Raw genomic sequence first — 12,210 nt, forward strand, 5'->3', positions numbered from 1 at the left:
CTAATATTAGGATATGTTTCTGCAAGTTTATCATTTGAATAGTGTAGATTAAGAACACATTTTAGGCAACTTTTTTAGAGCCTTTGTTTTGCCCCATGAGCGTAGATGAATACTTTGAATGTTAGTGTAGATTTTGGATATGTTACTTTTTGCATAGGGATTCAAAGTGAGTATATCATCTGTATTATTACTAGCTGGCAGATATGAGCCTGAAATTGTAAAAATGTGGAAAAAATTGGATTTTGGAATGTTGCAGCTTTTCTGCAATGCCTCCAATGACACACATGTTCAGGTGTTTTTGTTTATAACTTCAATCTCAAAATATTATCCTTGTTTCCCACTCGCTCTCTCCAGGGGCACAGTATGCCAGCAACAGAAGGACCACTTCCCCAACTGACACCTCAGCTCCCTGGTCAGAAAGAAACACCCATCTGCACCAGCTCCATTCATCACAGTCCCTTCATCCTCCAGCTAGCACCGGCAAGCCCGTCGGCTCCGCTCATGGCCTCCTCGGGGCCAACAACTCCATTCAGGGCCCCGGTGGAGCTGCACCCGGAGTCAGCCCGGTCCTAGCTTGGCATGCCGCCATTAGCGCAGCCCGGCAAGCGCAGGGCGATCCTGAAAAGCCCAACATAAGTTCACGTCCCCCAGTTTGTACCACTTCTGCGCCAGCTCCTGTGGGCTCACTGGCACAGAAGAAGAGGCAGCAGTATGCCAAAAGCAAAAAGCAGGGAGGATCCACCAGCGGCAGACCGCCCAGAGCCCTTTTCTGCCTCACCCTCAACAATCCGATCCGCAGAGCCTGCATCAGCCTGGTGGAGTGGAAGTATCTTTTAGCCCAGGGACCAGCAGGCGTCTGGGTGTCTCAGTGCATTTGGTGTCTTTGTGTGGATGGATTGTGTCACAGAGCAGCGAGTGAATGAAAGTATAAATGAATCTGTCAGTGAGATAAATAACTCAGTTTCATGATCTGAAATTGGATGCTGATTCCAAATTCTGAACTTGTAATTAGAAGGGAGGGTCCATGGAGACGAGTCAGTAGCTAAACTGCTAGTTGGGTGATGGGGGGATGGATTAGAAAAACAACGGTTATATGCAAGTTTCTGTGAAATAAGGACATTTTATCATTAGCTACATTTCTATAACATTTTTAAAAATGTGCATATACCCCCCCCCCCCAAAAAAAAAAAAAAAAAAATCAAAAAACTGTTAACAGGATAATGACAGTTATCCTAATCTATAGTACGATATAAAATACTTTTAGTGGTCTTACTTACCGTGTTCCTTAACCGCCTCCTTTCAGGCCCTTTGATATCTTTATACTGCTGTCTATTTTTGCCAACTGTGTGGCCTTAGCCATCTACATCCCCTTTCCTGGAGACGACTCCAACTCTACCAACCAAGAACTGGTGAGTAGTAACAAGGATGTTATTCATGTAATCGTGTGTTAACTCTTTCAGTTTATGTATGCCTGTTTGTGGTCAGCTGGGTGTACTGTGGGACGGTGCAGGACTTCAAAGGCTTGGTTAGGTGTCATGTTACACATTTGGATGATTTTGTTGTTGTTTGTAGTAGAGCAGGGCGATATGATCAAAAATATTTATCACGATATACATTTGAAAATTTGTGATAACAATATAACCGAGGATATAACTGACGATATAACTGACACTAGACAAAATACTTTACAACTCCACAACTTTATTAGTGCAAAAAAACAAGCAAACCCATCAATGTATTTTCTAAACAAGCAGCTTTTATGTGCATTAAAGTTATATAAAAATTTAACAGTGCAAATGCAAATTCCTTGCTGACAGTTTAACCATAAGGCATTTCCAGTTGACATATCCTCAGCATAACCATGTATAATATCCACAAAACTTAAAAAGAGGTTATACACACACAATACGGTAATATCATGTTGAAGCGCAGTACGTATCACTCCGCGAGGTTCCTGCCTACGATAGCCGTAATGCTCTGACAATCCATCAAGCGGTGCGGCCTTGTAGCTTAGCAAAGTCATACTGAAACATTTGACAGATTTTCAAGCAACGTGTACCACATAAAATCGTTTTGAGGTCAGTAAACACAACCAGAATTCATACATAAGGCACACGGGATTATAAGGGGCACTGTCGATTTTCAGGAAAATCAAAGGATTGATTTTAAGTGTGCCGTATTTTCCAAAAAAAAAACACGGTAATAACGACGGCCCGCTAGCATGCTCTACCAAAAATAGTGCTTTGTTGTGTATCTGACGGACGAAAGCTAAACCACTTCCACACCACTGAAGTTGCAGCATTTTTCCAAACCAATTCTGGTTCATCCGTTTCATTCAACGATCTGCTTTCGCCCTTCTCATTCTCCGTCGCCGCCATGCTTTTTCCGCCGTGTGCATATGAAAACAAAGGCACTGCGCATGCGCGTTTTACCCATATTCTATCGCGATATTTCATTTTCTTATCGTTGCCCAACATTATACCGGTATTACTGTGAACAGTATGATATGGCCCAGCCCTAGTTCGTAGTCTTACTTAAAGTCTAATGTGAAGCCATTTTAATAATGAATGTGAGGGGGCATACATGCACTTTGCAGCTTTTTATAACCTTTATTGTGGAAGGTTGATGCTTTGAATTTAAATTGAAGCCATGCACATAGAAAAGTCTGAAATGAGGTATTTAGGTAGGTTTTTAGTTTATTTGGAGAACATGCAGTGCAAACATTCAGAGTGGGCTCCTGTACATCTCTGATGCAGGAGCTGCCTGAGTTGGGTTGAAATGAATTGTTTTTCTCTGCTTAAAACAAAAGGAACACATCATTTGGGGCCTCACATGCTAAAAAACAGCTTGACTAGTATTTGAGGGGTACAGTTCACTTCAGAATCAAATAAACATATGTTGTATGTGGCCATTGATGTTATTTAGATTGTTTTGTGTACGCTGCTCAGTTTGGGAGATGTTGACTGTAGAGATGCTTGCAGCCTCTTGAATATAACAGAACTAAGTGGCACTTGCTTTGTGGTGCTCAAAGTGCCAAACATGAATTTGATTAGTTATTTTTCGAGAGTTCAATTTTTTTTAATGCTAAACGGCAATAACAGGTGATACTCTTGTGGTTTCATTTTTCGTGTCTTTTTACACTTTGCTTTGCCATGTGTGCGTTTGCAGATGCTGAATGCACACCATGCACCATGCTGTTAGCTGATTCCACTTCCACTATTGTCATCGGCCACATAAAAACACACAATGGCTATACACTTTTGCATGAGATTGATGTGCTGGACGTGCGAGTTTCGTCAGAGGGCTTTCCCGGCAATATTTGAATAGATGTGTTGGGTTTCATTGTTTTGTTGACACACAAACAAACACTGGTGCGTGCATTTATGAAAGCATAAATGAACTGCACACACATGCACACACCCACCCACTGGGTCATCCCTCTGCGTGTCACACAGCAGCTCCCAAGAGGAGCACTGAGGTGAAAAGACAGAGACGGAGTTTGACATAGAAACCAGTTTGTTTTGTTGACTCCATAATTACAGTGTTGTCTGGCAGCATCAAAGCACAAACAGAATAATAGTTATTACTTTACAATGCAAGAAAACAATTTTAGATCAGATCTTAGAAATATCATCGTTTTTACGTGTATAGCACCAGTTTAATGTTTTTTTATTAAGATCATTTTTGAGAAAATAGAAAATAGATTTTTTGCACATGTGATTAAATCTATCTGATGAGTTGATTTGTAGGTTTTGTGTACATTCACACAAACTGTATGTTAAGTGAATAAACTGTGTTTGTGTTTTACTGTTGTCTGTTTTACCCTTGAATGTCCAGCAGATTGTAATTCTCATCATAGACATGAGTCTAAAAAGTTTCACCGTCAACAACGACATTAACAGTGACTCTGTTGGATTTGTGTCTCATGTGTGCGTGTCAGCGAGCCAGCATTAACAACAGCACGGCGCTGAAACGAAACCATCCAACTCGCATTTTATCCATTTTGTTATTTACACCTGTGCTTTTCCTGCCGTCACATGTCAGAGTGCCTTCGGTAATAAATGGCTTTTTGTTCAGAACAGACTGATGAAATGTGAATCTTGACCCTCTCGTTATGGTGTTCATAGTGTTAGCGCAGGCAAACGCTTGAACTGGATAAATAGTCTGGCTTCTTGTTACAGAGAACAATGATGATATTTGACCGCTTTCAGCAGAAAATATTTAAGTGAAGGTAAAATGCAGGGTAGACGGATGCTGGTGTATTACACTGCATCTCTTAAAGCATCTGAAGTGAAGTGAAATTTATTTCGGTCAACAACACAGATTATCATTTTACATAAAAGTACTCCATCATACAATAACCAAAAAAGGAATAGGCTGAAGCATTGTGGCTTATAATTATCATATCCTTTACCCCATAGGAATAATCAAATCCTTAACCAAGAAAATAAATAGCATTGATAAATCAGTTATATAACAGTTTGAAAAGAAATCAATGATAAATCAAGAAATTAAATCAACACAAAGTTATTCATCAAACCAAATTTCCGTAACCTTGAATGATACAAATTTTTAAATTCTTCCTGAAAAATGACAAAGAGAAACACATCTTCAGTTCATCATTAAGTCGATTCCATAATTTCACTCCCAAAACTGACACACAACATACTTAACATCAGCATCTGCAAAGTTCCGGCCCACCCTTATAAGTAGAATAAATATCTGTTGGTTTGTTGAGAGCTAACTGAACACACAGCATGTCATTAAAACTGATAATATAATAATAATAGTATTCAATAACAATTTGCACATTGCTACCTGCTTTTATATTTCTGCATTATTCAGTGATAGAGAAAACCTTTTAGGAGGGTTTTCAAACTGTGTATCCTTCAAACTTTAAGTAAAATGAGCTTACTTTAACAGCTAACTGCTGACTAGTACTTATAAACACTTTTAAAAAATACATTAAAGCTGCATGCAATGTTTCTGTGTCTTTAAAGACTCAGTGTTTATTATTAGTGCTATAAATGTATAAATTATTCACTGCAACAATAATAAATAAAAACTTATAGAAAGTTATTGACTGTAATGCACTGCATTAAATTTTTAAAAATGTGTTTATGCTAGAACTATGTAAACTAAACTCATAATGAATTGTCTTAGTAACATGCACAATCTTAAATACTAGACTCTGCATCACTAATTTTGTTTTGATATCAGCCAAATTGTCAATCTAGAATCACAACTCTGACGCTGCCATCAGTGGTTTTTACCTGTTGTCTCCTTGTACTGAAGTCACTGGTTACAAAACTCTGGCTTTTAAATATAAAAAATAATCATCATCCAGCTGAGAAGTTAAGTGGACTGATGAAAATGACAGAATGAAGTGACAGAAATCAGAAGCTTGTCCTTTCTTGTTTGTGCCCTTGTGAAAGTGCACACGTTATTCCTATTGATCCCCAATTGTCTCTTGAAGAAGGACATTTAACCTTCTGTCCTCCAACTTTACCCAAAATCTTCATGTCAGTGTGAATCTGATTGAAACAGCAGATGACGGGCTTGTCACTGTGGCTATTCTCACTCTGTCTGACTTGTTCTGATGTGATAAACCTCAGGCATCTACATGTTCAAGGAAGTCTAAATATATTCAAGTTCAACCTCTCGTGTAAATGGCTCACAGAATTTTATACATTTATGTTTAGATGAAACAGGACTGGGCTGAGAAAAGACTGAAGGAAACTAACGGACAAAATGAGATACGTGCTGATTTAACTTGTGTGTTTGTGCAGTTTATGCCGCACTTTATTGCCAAAGGAGCAAGAATACATTTTCTCTCATAACTTTAACCTGCAGTGTCCTCAGAGGACTTTGTCATGTGCTCCAAACATTTATTTATTTATTTTTCCGAGGCTGGCAAGGGACCTTCTTAGCATCATAGGGAATTGTGTGCATGCGTGGATGTGTTTGTGTGTGAGTGACTGAGAGACAGACACAGAAAAACGTAACATTTTCCATCAACAGATGGGGATTATTCACGCTGCCCAAGTCTCCGCTCGTCCTCACTGCACAATGTACAGTATGTGTGAGGAGGAGAGAAAAAAAAGTATTATCTTTTTGCAAGTGTGCTCTGTCAAAGAGAATTTCAGAGTCGCATCACATAACGATTTCTCCTCTTAAAAGGAAACACTTTAAAAACAAAAATACTAAAAAAAAATCGGAATTTTTATGTATTTCTTGTTTTGCAATAATTTAAAATGTGGTTAAAATATTTTTATCTGGTTACCTCCAATTCATTGTGTTTTGATGCTTATTGGCTATTGGTTACTGATCTTCAGAAATGATCAATACAATTAGAGCCTGATCAATATTTAAGACCGACATCAACATGATCAGGAAAAAAATATTTTAACTTTTTTGGCTTTTTTTTTCAGACTCATGAAACAGAAACAGATTTCCATCTCATTTGTTATGTGTAGTTATTTATATACACGTTTGCGCTCATCTCGCCTCTGCTCGGATCAGCTGGTTGTTTGTGGCATTCCAAACGTGTTGCCAACAGGAAAGTTGAAGGAAAGAATTCCCTCTGACAAACTTTACCTTAATTTATTGTTATTGTTAGAATGCTGATACCAATAAATCAACAACTAGCTAATACTGGCCGAGCAATAAATCAGTTGGGCACAAAATGATCATTCTCTTGGTTGTGTCATCTAAACCATTATTTACCATAATTTGACAGAGAAAATAACTAAAAACAGGCAGATTTAAGAATCTGGAAGCTGTTATGTTAAAAAAAACGATAGACTTTGCATTATTCTTTGCACCCTCTGTTGCTTAAAACTGGACAATGAAAGCACCGAGAGTGAAACAAAGCAGTGAACTGAACGTTATTGACTTTGTAATCCTGTGTGAAAATGCAGTTGTTTTTGGTTCAGCGGGGGATTACAGCTACTTTAATATGTTACTGTATTATTTTCTTTATTGATCTTGTAGCTGATTGAGGTCGATTACACTTAGAGTGCTGGGATGTTCGCAGCACAGCAATACAATACATCATGTTTTATAAACTTAAGCATCAGAATGCTGATCGCTACTTACAAATGAAGCAGATTCTTTATTTAACTTGGGGCTCTGTGCAACCCTGCAGATATTTTGTTGGAATTTGTAAACGCTAACAATTAATTGAGGTGGCGTCAAAGGTGTTAAAGCCTCAATACACTTCAAAAGCAGTCTGGGAACGTATTAGCTGTTATCTGATAGCTTGTGTTGACAGTTCCCAGTGACTATCTAAGCTCAGGCCCTCTGACACAGTGACTGATTCACTCACTGTTTATGAATACATACACATAAAACAGAAAAACAAAAAGAGCAAAATATTCATCAGATAATATCCTATGGCTCAGAAGTTGCATTTTTACCAGATATATTCACTCTGGTGGCACGGTGGTTAGCACTGGTGCCGCACAGCAAGAAGAAGGTCCTGAGTTCAATTCCACCATCAGGCCGGGGTCTTTCTGTGTGGAGTTTGCATGTTCTCCCCGTGTTTGCGTGGGTTCTCTCCGGGTACTCCGGCTTCCTCCCACCGTCCAAAGACATGCAGCTTGTGGGGATAGGTTAATTGGATAATCCAAATTGCCACTAGGTGTGAATGTGAGTGCGAATGGTTGTCTGTCCCCTGTGTGTTAGCCCTGCGACAGACTGTCGACCTCTCCATAGTGTACCCCGCCTCTCGCCCTATGACAGCTGGGATAGGCTCCAGCGCCCCCCGCGACCCTGAAAAGGATAAGCGGAAGCGAATGGATGGATATTCACTCTGTTCCTCTCTGTACACGCTGATTACCATCATGGACCAAAGCCTGTAAAAACATTCCCAGTCAATCAGTAAACCTGCTGCTAATCTTCAGATTCTGCATGTTTGTGCGTAGCTTTCTGTTCATTTTAGCAGTTCGTTTCAAGCTCGGTCGCACAATGTGCCTAAAGTCTTTGTAGTTTTATATAAGAACTGCTAGAAATGGGGAAAGCAAATGTGAAAACTGGCATCTTAAAGTGGTCTTGTTCAATTATATGATCCGAAAACCACTTTGTTTCAAGCGCCTTGCTCTTAGCAGAGTTAGAGGAGTTTTCACAAAGTGTGAAGGACAGGTCAATAAGGATAGTGTCTAAATGCACGGAAAAGACCACTGAAAAGATGTCATGAGGCTCTATAAGTGACAACACTCGAGCAGGTGTTTTGCACTTTTAGAGGCTGTGTGGGTGTTTGATCAGCTCATTCACAGCAAAGGATGGGGAAGTGGAAAAGAAATAGATTGTTAAATCAAAAACTGGTAAATTTACCACAAAGAAAAGCAAAATGCTTTTAAATTGGCCCTCCATTGTCGTCTATATGCTCATCAAAGATAACACGTATACTTGAGTAAATATCTACACTTAGGATGCAGTTGCAGATTCTAGTGTTAATGCTAATGCTTATCTCATTGACCTACAGCTTATTTTACCAATAAAGTTTTGACATGTTGACATATACATATTTTTAAATAGAATATTCTTAAATCACAGTGGTTTAAAGGTTTCAAAGCTTAATTCAACGCATGCATGCCTGTTACCAAATACTCCTAAAAATGTGAAATGCATTTTAAATTGCTCCTCTGGTGAATTTTCATCCCGTTCATATGAGAAACAGTTAAGTTTAGGGCTTATCTCATCGGTGCTCGGTTCAGAAATGTGACTGTTTGCTGTGTATTTGTGGGTCTGTATATTTGAGATTGCGGATGAGTATCTGGGACTGAGCGAAAGTGTGCGTGTGTGTGAGCAGGTTGAGGGATTAAGCTGGCCAGTGGATTATCCGTCACTAAATGAGCGGAGGTTGCAGCGAGGGGAGGTGGATGGGGTGAACGCATGGATGATGGATTGGAGGATTGGATGAGTGGAGAGATGTAGGGTGGGAGATTATACGTGGGAGGGTCGACTAATAGAGAGGAAATTTGAAAAAAACAAAACAAAACAAAAACCCAAACTCTGTCATGTGACTGAATCAAATTTTCTCCCCTCTGCTGTCAGATAATGTCTTTCTGTGTCAGACATGCTCTTCAGATCTCTATTTAAGCATCACTCGTCACATCTGAAATCACATAATATGCACTCACTATGTCTACTGTCGCCCAACATACCTTTGTGTAAATTTCACTAGTATGTGGCAGATGGATACGTGTTACCATGGTAACCTGACCTCGCTTGAGATGAACAAAGTGATGAAAAAAAATATTACACCTGATGAAGTGAAACTTCATGTTCATTACAAAAAAATTGGGTAATTGTCTATATAGTTAAGGACCTAATTGTAGATATCAGTAGCCATCTCCACATGTAGATACTTGAAATTGAGCATGAAGGTATACACTTAGCCTCAGACTTCTCAGTCTTCTCTGCTCATCTCTTATTAGATGTGTCATCCTGTCTCCTTAACTACCTCAGCTTTTCCGCTTTGAAGCCTAGTTTTATGCTCAGATCTCTGTCTGTTCTTATTATTTTCTTTATTTAACACGCCTCACCTTTTCTGCATTCTGCTCTTCTCTTCACTTCCCCTTACTGTGCAGAGTGGAGAATGCATATGTTGTTAAGCTGGGTAGTGATTTAGGAGACAGCCCCTTTGACCACTATAATAATGGATTGGATTTCTATAGCGCTTTTCAAGACACCCAAAGCGCTTTACAATGCCACTATTCATTCACTCTCACATTCACACACTGGTGGAGGCAGCTACAGTTGTAGCCACAGCTGCCCTGGGGCAGACTGACAGAAGCGAGGCTGCCATATCGCGCCATCGGCCCCTCTGGCCAACACCAGTAGGCGGTAGGGTGAAGTGTCTTGCCCAAGGACACAACAACCAGGACAGAGAGCCCGGGGATCAAACCGGCGACCTTCCGGTTACAGATATGCTTCCCAACCCCCTGAGCCACGGGCTGACAAACCTTCACTGCTGATCAGCTCAGGAGCTCATTAAGAATCCAATATGAATCAGCTGAATGAAAATAGTGAGTAAGTCGTGTCTGTCTGTGAGATCTTTAACCCAAGAAAATGTTCATGACTTAGGTGACATCTCGCATGTTAACAGAAAATACTGCTTGTCTTTTTAAACTACTAATGTGCAACTTTTGGCCAAAACTTGCATTTTATCTTAACATAAGTTCAGGCTGTCTTCTTGTTCCACGCCTGCAGTTATCATATACAGCACATTCATTATCAGCCTGTTCCAGCTCTTTTATTAAAGCTTTGTGATATTCACCGTGGCCAGATATTTACATCAAAGCTCATGGTTTGATTTTTTTTTTTAAAAATTTTTTATTTATGGCTATACCATTCACTATTGGACTGGCCTGCAGGACCACTGACTGTTAGGGTGTTTCATCCACCTTCTTTGACTCATGTTTTACATACTGAAAGAAGCATTCAGCACATCGGACAGCGACAGCCACTCAGTCCAGTTTCTTTTATGTTGGGCACAACCAATGTTCCCTCTAATTTTTCATGTGTCTGAGCGAACACACAAACTCCCTGAGCGACCCCTTGGACCACTGTGAGCAACAGCAGACGTGTGCACTGTGGTCACGCCAACGTCGAATCCATCCAAGTTACGTGTTTTATTAAAATAATCAAATCACAGCATTTATGTTAGACTACTTTTAACTGCTTTAGCCCACTTACAATGAAAATTAAAAGAAAATCTTGTTCATGACCCGTGTAGGATGTTAACACTATTGGAAGTAAAATAACTTGAACTCCAATTTTGGAAACACAACTTTCTTTCTTTTTTTTTCTTTTTTTAAAAAAAAAAAATAAAGCTCTGACTTGTATTATGAGTCTGTGGTCTGGGAGAGAGTCCTGTAACTCTCTGTGTGCAAAATACAGAATATAATAACCAATGTTGGGCAATTAATTATATAGTTACTTCTTCAAAAAAGTAACTGAGTTTTGCAAACAAAGTTTTTTGCAGCTGTTTACCTAAAAATGCTGCAAAGGCGTTTTTTTTTTAAACAAACATTTCAAAATATTTACAGAACAATCAGCTGTTCTGCATCAAATCTGATGCCACACAAATTATTTGTGTCACTCCAAAAATAATTTCTGTCCACTATGAGATAAAGGAGAACAACAGCCTGATACCTGCAGGCCTGACAACAGGAGATGTATCACTCCTGTAACACCTGTAACATTCAGCAGTCACCTCATTGCTGTGACACACACAAGGAAACTTGTCAATTGTTCCGTCTGTCCTGCTCACATCTCCAATGGTTGTACACGTTGTCAATAACGTGGCTTCACTCCACATCAGCACGCCGCTTTGCTAGTTAAAACGCCGGTGTCGGTACATAAGGACGCTGTCATAGCCTGTCAACGACGTTGATTAGCTGCGCATATACGAATGTGAATCGCGTAATTGGCTGGACTATGGGATAAGGTGGCATCGTTCTAATCCCATACGGGAGCAGCCAGTAGCTGTTTTGCAGTGTTAGTACTGACTAACACTGCGAAACAGAATTGTTAACGTATTTACTTTAATTTTTTTTGTGTGCGCAACGCAGATTTTTTTCTGCGCAGAGACCGTGCCAGCAGTGCGCAATTGCGCACACGCGCAGCCTAGAGGGAACATTGGGCACAACATATAAATCAAATTAAATCGCATCCAATCGTCATGGTGGACTAAATAAGATGAAGTATATCTGAAAGTGTCGGATCAAGAACACTGTAAACCCGGATAAGTTCAATACACTTAAATCGTTTGAGGAAACCGATTCCCTTCAAATGATTTGAGTAATCAACCCAAAACAAAAAATTAACTGATTTAGTCAAGTAAACTTAAAAGTAAAATTGTCACAATTTACTATATTGAGTCATCGCTACCTAAAGTGTTTAAGTATTCAATATTTCAAAAATAATTTGTTTAAGTACAGTTAACTTAATACTAATAGAAAAAACTAAATTGTTTAAGTGGTGCTAATATTACAAAACTCACTTTTTTGCGTAGTGTTTAATTAAAAGCGTCTTTTAATTAAATGTATTATTATTACTAAAACTTAATATGTCAAGGCAAACACACTCAAAACCAAAGACCACTAAAGTGTTTTTTGTTTTTTTTTTTACTTTATTTATAACAAAACAAGACTTTTGTTTTCCTTTGAACAGTATTCCAATTTTTACACATGGCGCTTCTAA

General features: G+C 39.1%; 1 protein-coding gene across 11 annotated transcripts in view; it reads left to right on the forward strand.

Moving 5' to 3' along the window:
* cacna1db (calcium channel, voltage-dependent, L type, alpha 1D subunit, b) overlaps positions 1-12,210 on the forward strand; it is a 99,712-nt gene that overhangs the window by 3,841 nt on the left and 83,661 nt on the right. For all 11 annotated transcript variants that reach the window (XM_040047540.1, XM_040047541.1, XM_040047542.1 and 8 more), the window contains exons 2-3: positions 355-826; positions 1,304-1,409. In XM_040047540.1, coding sequence (XP_039903474.1) covers positions 355-826; positions 1,304-1,409 — 578 coding nt within the window. The remainder of the gene's footprint in view (positions 1-354; positions 827-1,303; positions 1,410-12,210) is intronic.

Source organism: Simochromis diagramma, unplaced genomic scaffold (genome assembly GCF_900408965.1).
Source record: "Simochromis diagramma unplaced genomic scaffold, fSimDia1.1 OVJJ01000387.1, whole genome shotgun sequence".
Taxonomy (NCBI): Eukaryota; Metazoa; Chordata; class Actinopteri; order Cichliformes; family Cichlidae; genus Simochromis; species Simochromis diagramma.